This window comes from Hylaeus anthracinus, unplaced genomic scaffold (assembly GCF_026225885.1).
Source record: "Hylaeus anthracinus isolate JK02 unplaced genomic scaffold, UHH_iyHylAnth1.0_haploid 12000, whole genome shotgun sequence".
NCBI lineage: Eukaryota > Metazoa > Arthropoda > Insecta > Hymenoptera > Colletidae > Hylaeus > Hylaeus anthracinus.
In genome coordinates this window covers 6,378,065-6,399,798 of record NW_026534347.1, presented here as the reverse complement: position 1 = coordinate 6,399,798, position 21,734 = coordinate 6,378,065, and the positions used below count along the sequence as shown (strand labels likewise).

The window sequence follows — 21,734 nt, the reverse complement described above, 5'->3', positions numbered from 1 at the left end:
TCTCGAGAGTTCTTAATCCCTGCCACGAATTCTCGCCTCGTGGTTATTCGCGAAACTCGGATTTGTTTGAGCGTGAACGCGTGTGTTTGAGACCAAGTTCGTTTTAAAACCCTCGGTTCTTTGTCCAAGTATCGCGTTTACTTTGTTCGCCACGGTTTCGAATAGCGAGGGAAGAAATTAAGATGTTTAGCATTTTTGACGTCTCGAAAAATGAGTATTTCGATGCGCTGGCGCCTTTTATTTAAATAGCACGATCAAATCATACTTGAAATGAAGGTAATATCTACAGACTGTTAATTATTCGGTCTTACGGATGTTGACCTAGCTCTCCAGGAGCTGCGAGAATAAATAAATGAGCAACTACACGGTCTTAGCGACTTTTTCGCGTTTCTGCCTTCGTAAACTTCACTTCAAAGCGGTTATGAGTTCCCGCGTTAAATCTAGTATTTATGTCTTCGTAAACTTTCTCTCCAAGCAGATGCGAAATGTCGCGAACATCTCTATTAAGTGCCGTGGCGTTACAGGGTCTTCTTTTTAATGCTGGTGGGGAATATCGTTGCAAAACTTCTACCTTTAAATATCACAGGAATTTGCATTATTAGAAGTACGATGGGAAATAAGTTTTCGGCTTGCTGCGGGAGAAGTTTACTTCGGGCGTTCTTAAATCAGTTTACTTGAGTATTTTCAGAATTACAACCTTGCTCCCGTGAAATATGGTGCACTCGACCCGTGGGAGGATTCCAAGATGGCCGGTGGTAATATTAACGTTTGAACAACGTTGAAGGGATGGATTGCTCGAGTCATTCTTCATTTTGATCAAAAGAGACTTCGAATTCCATTTGATTGTGAATTGTTCAGTGTCGAGAGTATTGTAGAAATTTACAGAACAATTGCAGTCAGTACCCTTTATGTCTATTGAAGAAATTTGTTTAAATTAAATGTTAGGTTTGATGTTTCCAATTGTATATTTGTATTGACATATTTTATAATGAAAAATGCAATTGGTAACATCAAAACTATTATGTAATTTAGTCAAACTTTCTCGATAGAAATAGAGGGTACGAATATTTATGGGATTGACTGTATGTTGTATTTATGACATCGTTTAGATGTTCTGTTACAATAGTGTTTGATAAATGTAGTCAGCAGGGCGTCGTGTTAAATTCCCTTTGTTCTCTGCGTACGTTCCCCTGCTAATCCTGTCATCGCATCTCTCAAGGATTAAACAGAGGTGGCTAATATATCACATTTACCACTCCATGACCATGCACAACCACAATAAATGCGTCAATCCACGGGCGACAGACATCGGTCAACGCATAATGCTTCACTTGAACTGACAGAAACACAAAGTGACCTATGCCGAGTCACGATAAAGCAACGACCTTTGGGCGACAGCTACCGGTCAATGTTTAATATTGCATTTACATTGAGAATAACAATGATTGTGCCCAATCGCAAATGTTACTCTTTCATATTAGTTTATTATATTACCACCAAGCCTTGGTTTTTGTGCGGTCTTGTTTTGTACGATTTTTCGTGTGCGATTTTCTCCAAATTTAGAACTAAAGGCACCCAAAAACTTACCTATCCCCGTCGCAGCGCGTCCCAGTGCAAACGAATCGTTATTTCGCCGAAAGTCGAAATCAATTTCGTCTGGATAAACGGTACACTCGAATTAATTATCACCAATCCCTCCGTCGCTGCGTTCGGAGCGATTTTCACGTTCGAGCGCGAACTGCGCTCTCTCTCCCCCCCCCCCCCTCCTGCTCCTGGCCAATTAATATCCTCCTGTTTGTCGCGAACTTTCCTCGAGTGAAACAAACGGTGGAAGTTCCGTCGTCGACATCTGGAAATTTATCAATCTCCGTTTGGCCGATGTTTTCCAGCCGTTGCGTCGTCTTCCAGCGAACCGATCGATCGGTTTCTGGCGGTGGAAGTCCGACGATTGTAGTTTCGACCGATGTTTGCTCGATAAACCTCTGTGGACCATGCAAACTAACCGCTATTAGCCCACGGGCTCTCGAGCTGGAAGTTATTAATTGCATTGGTAGCACGGGCCCCCGTGTAAACCATTGCGCACACGAGGAATTAGAGTATTCCTAGCGAAACGCTGAATAACTGAATCGCGCGACTCGCCCGGCCTCTATACTTTGACGGCGCATTAACGCAGCTACCGATTGTCGCGTTTAGCGTACGGAACGTATCGCGGCTGTGTTTGCAATTATTATTAATCGAGAGCGTGGCTTTGATACCGTTCGCTTCTGTTGCGTCGGAGTAGTACATTTGGGGAAAACTGGCGATTTTTGTGTGTACGCGAATGAAACTTCCTGTCGTCGATGGATCGTGGTCGAAAATGGTTTCAATGTTGGACTATGTCGGACCATGTACCAGTTTTATTTCGTCGCTTTATGACTTTGATTAAAAGATTCGTGTTTCAGCCATTGACCATTTGTGTATTCATATATTTCTGCGTTTATATATCTACGTATTTATATGTTAATGTATTTATGCATACATAAATATTACAGAATAGTACAGTACACGACCCACTATAAAAGAATTTTCCAAAATACTTCTGTTCGCATGCTCCGTCACGTCCACGCCAGAAATTCCCTGGAAAGCCACGCGTTTTACCAAAAAATTCTCTCGTTTCTGCGCAATTAAAGAAACTTGCGTGCGAGCAAGAATCACCCCCGAGTTAATGCTGTTCCTCTTCCCCTTCCGAGTAATAGCGCAATTAATATAATAACATGATAAGATTTTTCACGGGAGCAATTGTTGAACCTCGCCAGGGATTAAATTATACACTACCAGCTGTTGTAACGTATATGCAAACTCGCATAATCGCGAACGATGAACTATTAGCGGTGAAATGTAGAGTGTAAGCTATCTGGTAAATGCGCCAAAAATTTTCGGTGGAAACATCGATGCAATTAAAACTTTTCATCTCCACCTTTCGCCTACCGTTTAGTTGGGCTATTTTAGGTAATTGCGGAGAAGATGGACGGATGGAATAAATTTTGCAACTTTTCTGGTACTTAATAAACAAAGAAAGTTTCTTTCGATGCTTAATTATTAAACACGATCGAAATTCTGTATATCAATGTAAGTGTTCCCTCAAAGCACTTAAACAAATTGTCTTTGAGCGGCGATCGATAGTCGTAAGATCGATGGTGGAGTTCCAGCGTATCCCAAAAGGTATACATCACCCAAGACGTACTCTGGCCTTCTGGCTACAGCTAACGTTAAGCTCCTTCCGTCGCGATCTCGTTGAATGATTAATCCGCGGGGATTAAAAAGGCGTCGTCGCGTGCTCGTAATGAAAATGAATGCTGTTCTTCGCTCGCAAGCAGATTACGTTTTTCGTTCGCGTGTTACCTATCTCCGCACGATTTTGTTTCTCTTCTATGATAGGAAGTTATTCGCGCGAGTGTAATCCACTGATACCGCTGCAATCAGTATCCTTTTCTTCTACTATTTTTCGATGTGGTATTTTCTGGGGCATCCGACTCGAAGGAATGGTTTCTCTTACCCCTCGAAGTGGCGGAAGGACGTTTGATGGAGTGAAAGGTGACGACCGACGAAACGATTGCAAGGGCGAGGGTTGGCGTTCGAGAGTAGACGATAGATTCATTAGGGTGGCGTCGGGAACCCAATGGCGTACCGTGTTTTCGGTCGAACTTCCGGTCAAATTGAATCACCCGGAATTTCATGGTAACAATCTTATGTTTAACTTCGATCACCCGTCTGATTTAACGTGCCCTTTCGGTATATATGTGTCCTTGTGTATATGTACACGTAATTGGAAGCGGTCGACGCTTGGATGCACTCATTGAGTATAAAACAATCTCATTGGAACTAGAAGGCAAATTTAACGACAATTTTATGAGAACCGATATTATGGATAGTTTGGAGATACACACCTTGACTCTCGTATACCTCAAGTTATGTAATAAATTATTAAATATATATATTGAACATGATACAAGGGCTTATGGACCAGCGATGGTTGAAATCCGCTTTTCTATTATTGATAAAAAAAAAAAAAAAATAGTTGGGAGATTCGTGATTTAAATTATGTATGAACTGTTGTTGTATAAACTGACACGAAACATATTTTATACAACAATCTGATAGAAACTGACATTATGAATAGTTAGGAGATTCACGATTTGAATAATGTGTAAATTATTATTGTATAAACTGACATTTATGAAAGACGTTTCAATACAATTGATTGAGCATATTATTCTATAGTGAAATTAATTTTCGTGTAAAGAGAGCCGTTGCGAATACATGGAGCCCATATTAGCGAGGAAATGGGACATGATAGGATGGGGTTCCGAGTGTATTAAATTGTTAATCCGGGAGCAAAAGGGGCGATCCTTTTTCTGGGACACACGCACGGATCGCTCGAGTAGTACATTGATCTCTGCCTGGGGAGGCTTTGTGTCTCATGGACCCGATTGGGTCAACCCCAGGTAACCGGAGGTGTTATTTCAAAGTCCAGGGGGATTTCCGTAGGCTCGGTAGGATCGTTTGACATTGTACAGTAGGGGAACCGAGTATAATTAACGACCGCATCCGTCTCGTCTCGGCGCTTTATCTTTAATTACTATGCGATAAGATTCAAATTAAGATATTAATTAGAATACCCGTGACCTAACAAAATAGCCTACTAAACGTTCTTTTCGTCGAAGGTTTGCTTAGGAAACTGTCTAGGATGATTTCTGGAATATTCATAAGCATTTAGGTTGTACGTATTTTTGAATATGTATCTATGGACGAACGAATATTACAGTTGGGGCAATTTCGAAATTTCAGATCCGAAGGAGACCAGATGCGCTTCAGACGCGCCCCAACTTTCAAAACAGAGATGAGTTGAGGATCGGCTACGATGTTGTGTCGTTTTTCGGCCGTGGTGGCCTCCATTTTGGTTCACCAGCTACACTTCCTGTGTGCCGCCGGTTCACTAGGTGAGTACATGAATTTTCTCTATTTTAGATTAAAAAGATACTTCGGTCTATACTATGCCAAGTTTACTGCATCCTCGTTACAAGAAAGGAATGATTACGTTAGATTATTGGAAGAAGAGATAACATAGCTTCCGTCATGGGACGACAAAAATTTTCCGACACCGTGATTTAATTTTCTCGGTGAACGTGATGGACGATGATGGTATTAACTTGATCCCGGAGTGGCATGCTACCTTACCAAGATCAAAAATATTGAGAATGGGAAAGTCTGCTATCGATGAGGGGCAGATTATACGCTGAATAACGAGCTGTGAGCCGAACGGTTGGTTCCCAGACATTGTCCTATAATTTTCCAATTAAGGCATTGGATTCCCATAAATTCCACGGCCACGGACAGGATCCATAAATTCGATGCTGTACTGAGCGACAAACCACGCTCTATACCAAGCAGTTTTCGAATCGAGGCTGCTCTTATCGCTAAAACCCCAGAATTCAGGAACAACTTGGACGATCCATTCCATTATACTTTTTAAGTCGAACCATTTGCGCCCACAATGCGTACTTGACGAATTCTTTGTAAACTCAGCAGCATGAAAATGTTGACTTCTTTCTCCGCGACAGGAGAAGCAAACGTAGGAAACTCTGCAGAGCAGGTAATTCATTATTTTGTCAGGAAGTGCACGCGAGAAAGCTCCCTAGAAATTTAAACAGGATTTCCAGAAGCTTGTTTCTTTAGAACAAAAAAGCAAAGATTATTCTTCTAGCGATGGAACTAACAGCCTCGACGCGTCTTAAAATAAATTTCCTTCAAAATCTGCCGTCCGCGGGGAAAATATGGCTCTCCCTTCTTCGCATAAAAGACCGAGTGTAAAATATTAACGATGGTTCCGTCAGTCGTCCGAGAGAATACATTCCTTCTCCAAGTTTTCACCGTATAATCTATTTTTCACTCGGTCGAGAGTAGTACAAACTTTCGTTCGAATGAACCTCCTACAATATTGCAATCTGCGAAAACACAGGGACGGAAAAAAATTCTTTTATGATCCGAAATATGGCATGATCCGATACCGCCATGATCTAACCGCTAACACTAATAAAATCTTGGTTGAAAAATAAAAATATCGTTCACGTATCCACCAAGCAATATCCTTTCCATCGCGTGGGTTGATTTGAACCCATGGAGTAATTCCTCGGACGACGTTCTCTCGGACGTATCTCGAAACCTTGACCAGTAATCGGGTTTATCCGTCCTGTGAGATTATGTGCCCCGTCTTCCTAGCAGATATTACAAGTCCCTTCGTTCCATTTCTCGGGGGCGTCTCCGTATAGCACGAGAATTCACCTTCGCGAGATTGGTCCTGCTGGAAAAGGACGAGGGGTCCTCTCTCGCCAGGGCTGATAAATTTCTCGAGGATTATCCTGTCGTTTCTCCAGAAATAGTTAGAACGGGAGTAGAGGAGACCGACTGGAGGGGACAAAGCATCGGCACGATCGAAGCAGAGAGGGATGAGGATGAGACCCCCCAAGAAAAGCCAAGAATACGCTCGAGGAATTGAGAGAAAAAGAGATAGTTTGGTTGTAGCTGGCTAAGAGCTATCAGTTGAGAAAATAATTTTCAGGTGCGTCCGTTGAGTTGTCCACGGGATCTTCTTCTCGACGAAATGAAAGGGGATCCCGCGTTCCAAGTCCTTCCAGACGAACGATTCGTCGAGAGTGCGAGACGTCGTTTGAGTTGCCCGAATTTGATGGAGAGATATTGCGCGGCCTTGTGGTCTTTCGGATGCTATTTTCCTTACTTTATTTCCTCGCCGACTGGCTGTGTCTCTTTCAGCCGCCGCCTTTATAACCGATGAGATTGCTCAGTTTCCCGGTTTCAGCTCAAAGGGGAACACGCCGGGTTACTGACTTTATTACTTCGTCCTACCCGATTGTACGTACCGTGCCAAAAACGGCGTAAAAGCCGATCCGCATTGTTACGTACGATTGCTTATATGGTGATGTCTTTCATTCTGTCGCGATCTCGCCCTCGTGGGCCCATCCCCACTCCCTGGAACTGCTAGCAACGTGCTCCGACGCGGTCCTCGACTCGTGGGCTATCAAACAGAGGAAAGCAAAATCTTCAATAATTTTTTAATTGCAAAATTTTGTAAGTAGTGAGTTTCTATTTTGAGATATAGTTACAACTTCTCCTACAGCTCGATCAGGCTATGACAATAATAGATCAGTTGTTGTTTAATTTGGTGTACAGTTCTTGGATTAATTTTTTTTTAAACAGCGCATATCTGTGCCTGTTTATTCCATTCATCAATTCCTTATATTAACCTCGACGAATCAACCAAAATATAACTATTACGAATTCCAAATTTCCCTCGGATTTTCACCTTTTAATATTGAACAATTAATGACCGCGCGCTGTGCTTGTTAATGTTTCTTTTTTTTTTCTATTTTCGCGGAAATGAGGCCGGAATTTCTGGTACCTCTCGTGCGCAGACGGATGCATTGAAGCACGACAGTAAATTAACAGTCGGGCGAATTTCTCCGGGGCTGAATGCAAATGGAACAGCACGCGCGTATTTCAATTTTGCCTGTAGTGAATACTCCCGCGATCATCACAGGGATTATGCAAGAATTCAATCGATATATGCGCGGACACACGCGTGCTCGGTGTCATTATGCTGAATTGATGCGAGGAGCTAGCTAAGGACGATTGGATTGGCGGACGTTTGTCAATAGTTCGTTAATGAAAGGATAACGAAACTATTATGCGCGTAAAAATAGTGATGGTTTAAACGATTTATCGATAATTAAACGAGAGAAGCTCTTGGTACCAAAGTCTCGAAATGATCGCCTTAACTCTTTCAGACTTAAGTTTTTTTTTTTTCTCGTACTAGTGTATTTTAATTTTCAGAGTTAATTTAGGCCAAAATTAGTGTGGAAGAAGTAAAAACAATTGTAATAGTGTAGTTTTCGAGGAGAACGTCTGTCTTCACTAAACGAGAGTGTCTGTAATTTTTAAATTTTATGTCCTCAGTTGTGAACGCCAGGTCTGAAAGGGTTCATACTATTTATATGAACAAGTTGTAGAATTATTTTGCATTCCAGCACTTTGTTCGCATTTCCTGCTGCGTCTTTTTCATCACGGTAATCCTCGAGCAAGCGGTGACTGGGTTGAGGTTCGTTCCTGGCCACTAATCCGAGAAAAGGCAGTGTTTTTATTCCAGCAATTGACCTTTTTTTTTTACTTCGAGCTGTGACTGAGCCACATCGTCAAAAAGCTATAGCACTCACTAGTGAAATGAAAATTTTGACTAGCATTGAAAAAAGGAAAATTATTCAACAAACTACTTCTATTCTTAACTATCGTTTCTAAACCAAAGCAAATGTCTAAGGTAGTGACTGCTTTGAAAGCCCACGCTAAATTTACAGTTTCTCTTCCCCTTTGTACCAGAACAAGCGTCACGCAGAATCCATGGATCCCCAGGACGGTAAAAGGGATCTATAATTATCCAGATCGAAGGCATATTTACCTCGCTGTTCCTTTTATCGCGCGGAAGGGCTTATTTCCGTCGATCGCGAAAGTTCAGCGTTGTTGTCGTATCCAGAATGCCGTGTAACCTTGCGAGGGGAATACATTTATGTGTATCGTCTTGGAAACTGGCGTACAGTCGCGTGTGCTAGCTGCTGATAAAGCCATTCTATCCGTCGACAGCCGAAGGAGTTTCCCTCTACTCCCGCGGAAAAGTGAAAAACTTTTCTACTGCGATACACTCGTTCGCCAACTTCGCGACTGTTTCCATAGTAATTCGATTTTCCGCGTCTATTACGACGATGGTCGCGACGTGTTTGCGAACGGGGCTTTTTCTGGCCTGAGGGACAGAGTAACGTTTTGTTTCTCGGATCAAAGGCGGATAAGACAAAACCACGCCTCGCATCGGTCGCGGCTTAACGCGGTGATTTATGGCGGTGACGTCCAGAACTTTTATTATCGTCGCCATCGGACCGTTTCGTTCGCGTTTCGCTCCCTTATCGTGTCAAAATTTTCGTTGTTTACCTCGTCGAGGGCTGGCAACTGGTACACGTAGAGGATTTGGATATTTTCAGACTCGGACAATGATCAATTCTTTGCTTCAGTATATATTGCAATATTATGGAAGAATTATTATGAAGAATTTGGATATTTTCAGACTGAGGCAATGACTTTGCTTTAGTATAACTTGCAATATTATAGGTTTACAGAATCCTCCAAGCATTTAATCATCTCACGATCAGAATTTGCTGGAATGTCGCTCAAGTTGTCCCACTATGTTCATTTATCTTTTACGAAGAATTGCAGCCACGGAAGCTACCGCGATCGACTACTAGAACGCGGATCGATTAATCAAGCTTTCGTAAGCACATTCGTGTAACTGAGTGTATCATTCATTAGTCGTAACGAGGATGGTAGTGAATTTTCGGTCAAGTTTAGTTGCGTTGTATCTTCGTAATGAAGTTTAGGTCGGCACGTATAATCTGGTTTTAAATTGTTTCAGGTGCTAAGCCGTTTCCTGGACTGGAAAACCTGCCGAGGTCGTTCTGGCATGAGCTTAGTTCGCCTTTTACCGAGGTAAGTCGGCTGCATTATTGGAACGAGCAGTTAAATTGTCTTCTGAAAAAGCTACGGTCGTACTTTTCACGTCGTTACTCGCGGCGTGTCATACGTAACAGTTGTATGTTCCGTTATGATTGTTCAGGATCGGTTACTGCAAGGATTCTTTTTTTAACGTTTACGTGATCTTGAGAGTAACTGAGAAATTAATGCTTTCAGACTTGAATTAATTTTTTTCTCGTATTTAATATACAGGGTTAACTTTGGCTAAAATTAGTATGAAAAAAATTTTTTTAAATCCTGATAGTGCAGTTTTCCTCAAAAACTGGTCTTTCTTCTTGGTGTGGACAATTTTTTAATTTTGTGGGAAATTGGTCAATTTACGGTCTGCAGTGAGGAAAATAAAAAATTCTGATGTATTTCTTTTCCGGGGGAATTTCAGGTATACGACGTGGAGAGTTTCGCGACAGACACTGGCGGCACTCCTGAGCCCAGGCCCTTTTTCGAAGATCCAGAGAGCAACATTACCGTACAACTCGGTGCAGCCGTATATATGCACTGTAGAGTACAAAATCTGCAGGATACTCTTAAGGTAAATTCTCATATATCTTTCTTCCTAACTGTTTCGGGAACATGTTTTGCGAGTTGCGCATTTTAACCCTCGCGCAGACTGGTGGTAGAACACAGTGTATTACTGTTTGTCCAGGAAGTTTGTGCCAATTTTTAAAAAAAATTCAAAGACACATTTCAACACATTTAGTTATTCCCTAAAAATATTTTGAATAAAAAAATTGCAATTAAGACTAAGTAAGCAAGTATCGAATGGTCTACCAGACAACCGATCGCGAATTCTTCCGATCAATCTTTGCGGTCGTTCTGTGCTTCATATTTCATTTTTATGGCTGTCGTATTTTAGCACCACGATGGTATCTTTTGTTTTATATACTACGGCGGTATAGCACTCGGGGGCGGTTTACCACGTGTTTAGTCCGGCCGTATCCAAAACGATCTCGCGTTATGAAAACCTATTACGTGGGTAATATGCTTCGCGCGGTTTAATGAAAAAATTTAACGAAATTACCCGCGATATGTGAAATTCGTACGAAGTAAGATAACTGCATCTAATTTCGATGCTAACTCGGTCATCGGCGCGTTCAATTTACGTCGTTAAGGTTTTTAAAAACAATTTGTCACAAACACTGTGTTTTAGAGAGTTGCGTATTTTAAATGTTAATATATGTAGGACTAAAGTATAAAAAAGAAAGCAGTATTGAACAGAAACGAAAGTGTATTTAATTAAACAAAATTATGATTCATTAGTAGGAGATCGTACAAAGAAATTTTATTACTCTAACCATCCAAGTTTGTCCGAATCGATAGTAAATTCGAAATTAATATCGCTACTTTCGATTCTCGCGTTGTCAGTTCGAAATCGTCTGCCTTTCTCTCGGTTCCTCCTCGTGCCTCGCACTAAAAGCTTTGCGCCGTTACCGCTATTTTCCAGGAAGAATCTCGTTGTACTTCCTCCTTGTATCCAATGCCTTCGATCCAGTCTCTTTCGGCAAACACTCCCACTCTGACCTGTTACTAACTTACACAAAGAAAATTCCGCGAATGGCGCCTAAATATTTCCTCTTAATTTCGTGGCCGTTCGGCCAGAAAAGCTCCTATCTGTATAACTCGTGCAAAATGCCCCCGCCGTGTTCTTTGTCAAGATGAATGTAACTGAACTTCTATGGCGCAAAATTCTTTACGGCAGTCAGATAAAACAGCGAATGAAACGAAGTGAATGTATATAGCAATTGTGATTTCGCTACAATAAATACAGTTATAATTAAAGACCGAAACTGTACCTCGAACGCGAGCATCAATTCATTTTTATGATCCCTAGCTTTAATATAGAAAATACGTGGTGTCACACGTTATCCTGTTTTATCATTTCGGCGAGCTTGGGCGTCTTTTTGTCAAAGTTGCGAGGCTTTTGATTAGCAAACATCATCACTGGCGGTTTTTAGGATATGAAAATTGAATGGAGTGCACTCTTTTGAGGAAACCCGTGGGTGTGTTCTAAAGCCCGTATCTATATGTTTGATTAAAAGTACGGCATTCTCCTTTAGAAATTCCTTTCACGATTCAGTGTCTGTCAAGCTCCGCGAGGTAAAAAAGTTTCTATTCCAGCCTGAGGCAATGGATGAAGATACTAATATCGTGTGCGACATGAATTACGTGGCACACTCAGCGTGATGATTACTTTTTGAATATTCTTTAAATATTCATATTCGTACAGATTTTTCTGTTGTATATTATTCTGTATAATATTGTCACTGTTCTCCAATTATAACTGTATTTATTCTATCTCAGTTTATACGAAAAAAAGAAAAAAATATTTGCTACTGTAGGTGAATCCTGTGGAAATCTTACATAACGCAGTAATAAATTGCGCTCATCACGGAATGAAAAATTCTGACTCCTAGAGATTTAATGTCCGTTTCGCGTGAGGTACTAATGAAACATTCACCGGAGACTATTTTTCCCGCTATACAAACTTAAATCTTCGTTTCGCTGTTTTTTCGCTCTTAATATCATCCGATAACAAAAGCGCAACCTTCTTGATTTATGGTTTTATACCGTAACGATTATGGCAACATCTTTATATACATAAATAAACATCACATGTATATCTCACGCATGTATATATTTACAATTACAAATTTATTTGAAAACATGAAGCATTCATTTAAATTAGACAAATTTCTCCAATAAATACAGAAGGTACGAATACTTATGGAACTGACTGCATTTCCTTTCAAAAACGTTAGGACCATGTTTCACATGCTTGTCGAATTTAGGTCAAATTATTGTCGTGAATGTAGTGCGGCAGATTCAGAGTCTGTATCGAGTGACCTAAACCAGTGATGGTTCTTCGTGGTCTCTATAGTTCCTTTTTATAGCAAATGGCTTTTAGTACTATGATATAGCCTCCTTTCTTCTATATCATGGGCTGTAGCTCTTAGGATCGAATCTCGTTTCAGTTGAATAATGCTTTGGGATAGATATAGGATAAGGTCGCAGAAACCATAGAGGGAATCTATTGCAATGTGAGAGATAAAATCAACAGACGTAACCATTCATGGTTTGGCATTAGGTTGATCATTTATAAATCTTTAGAGGTACCTTATATAACTTCTGTTTGTAATAAAATTCGTCCAATAGATGATTCAATTGATCCACCAAATGAATGCAATTGCTTCTCACTAGGACGTAGTCTTACCCTAATCAAAAACCCTGATTATCGATTGGGAGTTTAAAACGCAATGCTATTTAATCTAACTTAGACCTCCATCCACTCCAGACACGGAACCTTTTAGTAGAAACAACCAATCCGCGTGTTCCACTTTGGCAACGCGCCGATCTGCAAACATCTTGGAATCGGATTCATTTATTTACATTCAGATCCGAGCCATTTGACGCATTTCGAACATCGAACTGATCGAGAGACCACTGCAACCAAAAAAAAAAAGAGGCCACTTTCCAAAGAAAGATACAAAAGCGTCCACACTTTCACTGCAAAATTCCAAGGTGATAGATACTGATCCCACGTCCGCGAAAATATCATCTTTCCGTAGGTATAAATCTGCTTAAGAGGCGGCGATAAATTCGCACGCGACTTTCACAGAGTGACTCCGCTGTTCCTATTTCGTATTATCCGAGAACGGAACGAGCGACGCTCTGTATCGTTCGAGGCAATAAAAAGAACGTCGCCGCGGGAAATGGCGGCAAACGTTCTGCGACGCTTATTTCGCGGTACGGCTGATAAATCGTCATGGAAACTCACCAATCTCGTGCGGAGCCCGCGATGCTTTGGAAGTTGTCTCAAACAGCGTAAGATCGTCTCGATCGCTCGCGGGGGCGCGCAGAATTCAATCTTACTAAAGATTGATTCCCACTGGCGCCCAAGAGACGCCATACACAAGCAATGCTCGCGCTTCACAGAGAAAATTGTACAGCCTGCGCAAGAACGGATGAGCATCTATAGGCTGACTTCAAAATTTAGTGAAATTGCGCTGGAGGCTTCATTTCGAAGCAGTAGATTGCTAAAAATTTTAATTGGATATGCCTGAGGCAGGCAACCTCTGTGTGTTTAGTGGCGGCGGCACCTATACATATGTTTATTGTTTGCGACGCATACTTGCTCACGTGACCAAGAGCACTTCCAAGTATAATTTATGAAAAAGCACACACGTTACATTGTATGACGTCCAGGTGGCTTTTAGTTTGGATGTCTAAAAGGAAATGCTTCTTCGTTAATATTTTTATATAAATAAAGTACAATGTGAAATGTGATTTCAATTTAATTATTACTTTCACTGCTTCTTTTAAATATTTACGGAAAGTAACTACTTAAAGTTTCAGGCTATATAGATCAAATATTTTGTTTCCCCTGCTGCGTTTTCAGGAACGAACGCGCTCTCCGCTATATCATTTATTAATACCGGTAATATTATTAACGATGCTGTTGATTCGGCGGTACGCCTTCGTAGTATAAACTGCAAATTCGTTCTCACGTAAACTTTAAATTACACACAGAAGTTCGTCGTTCGCTTGGGACAATTAATAATTTAAAGTTCCTCGAGCTGGAGCTGGGGAAAAAATCAGGTTAACGTAATTCTACAGAGTACACGAATTACGTAATAGAACTATGGCAGTCGTAATACCGTTACGGAAAGGCCAATTAGTTTGAAAGTTAATAAAGTCTGGGGAAAAGATTGCACTTCGTGATGTCAGTAGCTATGGAAATAATCGTGTCGTGTTGATATTGCGTAAGTGAAGTAACTGTCACAAAACTTAGGGCTAAAAATTAGGTTTTGGAATTCTTTGAAGGCTCTTTGTCGGCCAATCGCGCGTGGGATCTTGGTCGACGTCGTAAAGTATCATTGCGAACGGCACCCCGGCGTCACCATAAATCTTATTGCCCATTCTCATGGTACTTTCCTTAAGAAAAGACCACTTCCTTGCCGAATAAAACGTAAAAACTTCGAGTTGCTACGTATGGTCCACATTTTATTGTTTCAAAGATGGACTAGAGACCAAAAGAGATCGTGAAAGTTTTTGTCGTTGCACAAGAGTGATGAAACTCGTGAGAAACACAAAATAAGTCCTACAGAAATAATTATTCAAGTATAGAAAAGCCTAGAAGAATCATCATTTCAGCCGTTCACTGAACAAATCGATTAACTCCACTTTTTGAAAAATCTCTTGTGTCGAAGCACTTGGTACAATCATAACTTTGTATATTTATAACTTTCCTGAAAAGGAAAGAACTTTTTTCAATATTTATTTGAAGTTACATTATAAAAGAGAATTAAAGAAAACAATGTACACTATCTCGTCGCATTTTTCTACTTTTTATTTCATGGAGTTAATCCAGGCGTGCAATGAACGTCTCATTTCTGGTATCTTCCATATCACTGTACTTGTTTCAGAATCTGTGGTCGCTTGATCGCGGTACGAGACGCTAACCGCAATCGACTTCTCCCTTCCGCGGAATCTCATTAACGGAGCTCGCGCTCTTTTTTGCCCCTATGGCCCCCAAGGCACCTAATTATCCGTTGTGTGAAAACTTCCAGAGAGTCTAAAATCGCGTCTGAAGGCCGACGTGCATCGTCGAGATATACCATCCGTGCTTCTGAAAGTTCCCTTGGCAAAGCTGTCAGTTGTCTTAAGAGGTCGGGACTAAAGCCGAAACTTCATTAACAGCAACAAAAGAGCCGTTTCCCTGGCAGCGATCAATAATGTAGTAATGCGATGCCGCGAACTCTCTAATCTCTCGTTAAGCGATTTGTTCGCGTTTCGATCGATGAGCGTCGTTCGGGGCTCGTCGGAGCATGGATTAGGGGTCCCTGAAAGTTGGAAGGGTAGGTCGGGACTCTAGAAAGTGTTAACCCTTTGAACTCCTAGGATCAGATGCACTGCACAGGAATTTGGAGGAGTTCGATTTCTACAGCTAGCTATATTTGAGTATGTTGATTTGTGTATGTTTATACTTGGTTCTTAAAGATTTAAGGGGTCCATTGTTATGATCCTAACTTATTAAAACTATCTTCTTAACAGTACTTGCTGTTACAAGGGCGTCCAACACTTGACAAAGTTAATATTGATCCTCTTTTTAAGTCGTTCTAAAAGTTCATGCCACTTATACTTCTGCTACTCAAGTTAATATGCGAATCGCACTCTTAAGTCATACAAACAAAGTAATTTCTGACATTTTAACGTCACTATAAAATTTCTATAGTTTTTTTTTTTTATTAAATATTGACACAGTCTTCAGCATGAACTTATAGGATAACCTAATAATTAACCTAGCCCCCTAAAATAGAAGTGTACCTCGACTCGGTTGTTGGGATCATCCCAGGCGCATCTAAAAACTGCGAGTGGACACCCTATATGCGCGGTTCTTGCGAATCAGCGTGGGCAAGACTCCGAGAACTCGGTACTTTTCCACTTACAACGACGAGAGGGACAACTTTTGACGGTCCTCTCGCCTAACAGCCGCTGGAAGTTTATACACGTGTAATTAGCTTAACAAGTAAGCCGGGACTGCACTAATTGCACCCGAGTGAATCGCGACGATACGAGACGAGACAAGTGAGAGTGCCCCCTGTCACGCTAACTGCTCTAAATTTACGAGATCGCAGTCACTGCCTTGTTCGGCTTCCTCTTAATAATTTCACGATTGAAACCTGCCAGTAAATATTTCCTTTTCAAAAAATAAGGTAATTGAGCTTTCGATAAGTGAAGAATCTGGTCAGTTGAAGTACAGTTGGAGGACTGTTCGTTGCATCAAATGAAATAATACAAACTTGAAAATTATTCGCTTAGTAAAAGGGTTCATCTATTCGCGTAACTCTGAAGTACCGCTCACCATCCTCAAATTCAGTCATAAATCAGTGTTTCTTTGATCCATAACCCAAACAGAACTTGTATAGCTCCGCTGCTCAAAGGGCCGAGGGTTAATTTCGTTGAGGCGTATAGTTCCAATATCTCGTGTTTAGGTTGATTATGCACATCGATTACGTCGTCCTCGTCGTTGTTGAACGATGTAATTGAGACTGCGTAACCGGCACGACTGTGTCGCACAAAAGCGTCTGTTAACCCTTCGCCATTTCGTTACAGAATGTGCAAATAGGAATCATATCTTATTACATGTAACTTATGGAACGTGTAATTTACTGTAATCATACTCCAGCTTATATGAATCTTTAGATATTGAGGATCATGTATATGTCAAAACGGTATGAATATTTATGGAATTGACTGTATATATTTGAATACATGTACCATAGTGTAATTTGATTCTTCGTGATGTTTAAATAGAAACGTTCAAGGAGTCATACACTTTCACAAATTTGATACAAGTTTATCTCGTGCAATCAGTAATAAACTTTGCCTGGACTTACGATGTCTCCTCGGAAGATACATCCGAGTGCAAACGGTTAACATCAACGAGAACGATATTATCGCGGGAGAACGACGTTCCTGTGTTCGGCCGAGATTTCCCTCGAATCTTTCCCTACGGAGGATCGGTATTTCACTTTGATTATTCCGCTGGTGCCAAGAACGCCATGCGAGTGCTTCTCGGAGGGCATAAATATTGCTGCGGCAGTCGAACGAACGGCGAAGAGGGTGTGCTTCTTCCCTCCCCCTTTTTCTGCTCCCTCTTCTAATTCCCTCTATCTCCCTTCCTCCGTTTCTGTGGTTCGGAAGCGTTGGTTCAGAAAGCAAAAGCGGTTCACTCGAGGGTTCTCGAAAGAAAAGATATGACCGAGACGCTGGAGGAAACGGCTCGGCGACGAGGGTGTAGCTGAAAGAGGGGCCGCGTCATCGCGCTTCGCTTAAAGAGGATTCGGTATCTTTGTTTGTTGGCGGATTAATCTGAGCTCATGGCCACTTTTACGCGGGAGCCATCTCGGGTCCTTTTTTCATCCGCGGACCGTACCGGTTTTTACTTCTTTTCATAGCCAGCCCCCAAGGATTTCCGAGAGGGATTCGTTCTTTCTTCGTAATAAATCCCTCTATAGCGGCGCGCTGCGTATGAGGAAGGATTCGAACGACTGACGCCAACGGAAGTGTCGTATCGTCCGTGCATCACTTCCATTAAAAATTTGCCAACTTTTGTGTACAGTTCTTATATAAGTATAATTAAATGACCATTAACCATTAAAACCAACCATTTAATCAATCACAAATAAATGTCGGTAGGTTTAGTGTTAAAGATGTATTAACAGTGTTCGCTAGACGCAATTACCCTAATTATATCTAGCTAATCCCTATATCCCTTTTGCGCTCGCAAATACTTCAAAGTCGACGTCGGGGTGTATTTCAGGGTACGACATTGTGATTATCGTAAGTCCTCGTTGCTCCATCTAATCTTCTTGAGAGTTCGCAGAAGTGGAAGTATTTCAAGGCAGACTGTACCTGAACTATTACTCGACCCGTGGCTTGATTAGAATTTTATAGGCTCATTATGCAAAGGTTATCTCCCCTGCTCCATTTAAAAGCCTTTTAACGTGTCTATGAAGTTGATTCGCGGAGTTACCGAAAGAATCAGCCGACAGGTAAATTACTTTCAAAGCTAATTTTCATCTTAAATGAATGCATTTTACAACGCATTACTTCGCGTAAGATTACCTACTTTGGTTCAGATTTACGATTCCCCAAGGTCTCGACAAGCGATTACTAAACTTTTTCAATTTGGAAAATAAGTTTTGAAAGAGGAAATATTTACTAATTGTTTATCGAGACTGTTTCTTCTATTCTGAAAGTAATCACGGTCGAAATTACTGATTTCTTTCCATCGCGAAGCTCCAGTATGAATCGATAAACGCAGCATCAGCAAACGGCCAGTAACGTCCAGTATTTATTATCATTTTCCGTGGATTTCATTGGTTTCTTTCTACGCTCGATTGATGTCGTACGAGCCACTAGAGCGCACTTGGTTCGAGTGCAGCGATTTTTCGCGTTCCCTCGTTCCAACGGGAACCGTACACTGTCTCGTTCTTCCGCTCCTGCAATCTCAAGTATTTCATCTCTTTCGATGAATCGGGAGAACAGCTCGAAAGCGATCTTTCGGGCTGAATAAACGTTCTGTGCAATTATCCCGCACTCGAAACGAACGAGAGCAACGCAACGACTGGCTGTTGCCTCAGTTTCGCAATTAAGACAAATCGTGTTGTGTTTCAACCTGTTCCAGTGACTATTGAATTTTGTTTTAAATTCTGCTTAGAAGTGATTGTCCTGGAATTTAAACGACACAAAAATTTTTACTCGCGGAAACGATGCGACACATTTTTCTTTTTGCGCTAATTATTTTATTCGATACTTTTTGTTACATAACTGACCAGGCAATGTTTACCTTGTTTATTATTTACACGAGTAATTGCAACTCCGATTGCTATCAATATTTGTTCGTTCGCTAGTTTACACTGTACGAGCAGGAATCACACACACGTACGAAATTTTTAATACTGTTGCGACGGTATGAAGATGACGCACTACAGTTCCGAGTTACATCGTCGCGACGCTGTGAAGATGTTGCGACGATGTGAAGTTGCGGAAACGAGTTCCCGCGCTTCCGGTTGCCAGTAAGCGGCAAACTTTTAAAATAGAAGAGAACGATTCGAGATCTCAAAGAGAGAAGACGTTTCGCTACAAGTCTCCAAGATTTACGTTGTATTATCGTTAAATTGTTAAAAATTATAGTTTGTTAATAAACGTTATATTTAGTTTAAATGAATTCTCGTGCTTCAACCCCCCGGCGTAACAATACTCATCTTTAAATATTTGTACAGATGCAGGTATTTCCATCGCAACGAACATAAATCCTTTCGCACCTTCGAAATAATTCTTTACGAGCAATTAAACTGTAAGCTTCGAGGTTGCAAGTATCGCTACCCATCCTTTTTCTAACAGAATCATGATATGAACGAAAAACTCGGTGGCGTAGACAGAAGCTTGTCGGTATATGGAGTAGAATATGAGGTGGTGCAGCGCAAGCATTCACCCCAGCAGGAGATGTAAAGTTAAACAATTTACTGAAGACACCATGACACAGGCTGCCTTAGCTTATGGCAAAATTATTCTGTCGCTGAGATCGACAACACACGTAGCACTACGTAAACGCCAGTCAGGTTATAAGTTTTCGCTCACGCTGGGAGAAGTCACCTCGGCGAAACTTTGTTTTACACCAAAATGCTGCTTTTCCACCAACTGGGTCGGAAGATCGTATCGTACATGAAACGTGCTTATAAACTTGAGCATTTAGCTTCGAGCTGCGTGCCCTTGTCACGCAAAAGCGGATACACGTGAGCTTTCTTAATTTACACGTTTTTGGAGTGTATCGTAGGATGGAGCACAGCCTTTGCGAATATATTAGCGGAAGTAATGTCGTTTCTTTTACGTTAAATTCAAACAAATAAATTTATAACAAGTTTTTATTTTTAATCAACTATGTAATCGCTTTCGTTATCAAGAACTTTTTGCTATCTAGTGTGTAAAGTTTCAATGCCTGATAAAGCTGATAAATGATAAACAAGTATTGATATTCGCAGAAACATAACTTTCTGGTCCTCCTAATATGTGATTATCGTGTAACATCCTCCACCCACGCGAGCTTAATTGTGACATTATGCACGGCTGTGAAACGGCGTAATTTTCTGATAGCTGTATCATTGACGGGGCTCTATACGTCTGGCAATAAACGATATTGTGCTCCGCGAGTTGATTCGACTTCCTTGCTTCGGTCTACCCATCGCACCGCATCATTAGCAACGCAGGCTAGAGTTGTCTGGTACTATACCAAATGGCCCATTATGTTAAACCTCCTTTGAGAGGTTTTATACAAAGCTTTTCGAACTCACCAAGTATATATTTAATTACAAATATATTACACATCATAAATCTCAATCAACCATATAATCACACTCGTCTCGCCTATTTTAGTTTCTATTATGATTAGAATGACTCTTTGTTAGGAGCTAGTACTCGAGCAGAAGGATCGTCGTTCGATAAATTGCGCTTTGAATAAGCCAGATTTCATTTCCGGATTTCTCGTTTCTCTTAGCAGCGACAGGTTAAGTTATTAAGCGCGAGATAACGGCGCTCAGCTATTATATTCGCGCGCGTGGATGCTGGGTTGCAGCTTATGGCAGCAAGTCTGGGACCTGCACGCGCCGATATGCATATACACTGCGCCCCACACGACCGCATGCGTCTTCAGCTTACGCTTTCGTAATTGCTCGTCCGTACACGCCCGCGAGTGATGCATTAATTATTTGAGGGAACGGAGAAGTCTCGTTAAGGTTTCAAACGCCGTGGAGATCATGACACCGGTGTATATAAATTCTGCTATTGTCTTGGGTTTAATATACGGGACGTCGAGGAAGTGACTTGAAAATCAAATAGAGAATCGCGTATGGGAATTGTAAATTTTGGTCGGTATAAATGATGGTCTCATGGTTATTCATTTGAAAATTTATACTTGTTGATTAATATGCTTAATATGCAATAAGACTTAAATATGTTTCCGATCCCATCAGGTGTCCTTATAGTAGGGTCATCTATATGCGCATGGGAATTTGTTTTAACTTTCGAGGGTTGTGGACAATATGTTTACTCTATATTAATATTATTGTTTTATTAGTGTCTACATAAATAGATCTTTTTAGAAAATATCACACGATGTTTACATGTCTAATTTTAACTTCGTTCTAACTGGATCTATCTTCTCTTCGAAAAATCCTGAAAGACATAAACAAATGGAATGACAATACGTCTGAAAAAAAAAATAATTATCAAACCGGTGGTGACTTGAGGTTAAGTGTGCAAGCAAAAGTAATAATATTTCTCTCTGCACTCCTTGGTGCTGCATCGACGGTTTCCTTTCAATTAATCGCCCCCTGCTCTCCCCCCTGCCCGCATTATTCATGATCGTGTCTCTCTCACGACAATTGTCGTTGTCGTCGGGTCGCCGCTACTTCTCCTGTGCAAGGACGAAGTTTCGCTGCAGTTCGTTAATAAGATCCGAGAGCTAATTAAAGTTTTCCGAACGCCATTCGATGGGTCGATCATCGCGCGGGACCGAGAACTTATTCCCAGTCGTTTCCAGGCGTACC

At 41.1% G+C, this 21,734-nt stretch overlaps 1 protein-coding gene across 1 annotated transcript in view; it reads left to right on the top strand.

Moving 5' to 3' along the window:
• Window positions 1-21,734, top strand: part of LOC128890130 (peroxidasin-like) — a 232,890-nt gene that overhangs the window by 50,502 nt on the left and 160,654 nt on the right. The window contains exons 3-5 of the mRNA XM_054148367.1: window positions 4,828-4,979; window positions 9,509-9,582; window positions 10,007-10,156. Coding sequence (XP_054004342.1) covers window positions 4,901-4,979; window positions 9,509-9,582; window positions 10,007-10,156 — 303 coding nt within the window. The 5' untranslated portion in view covers window positions 4,828-4,900. The remainder of the gene's footprint in view (window positions 1-4,827; window positions 4,980-9,508; window positions 9,583-10,006; window positions 10,157-21,734) is intronic.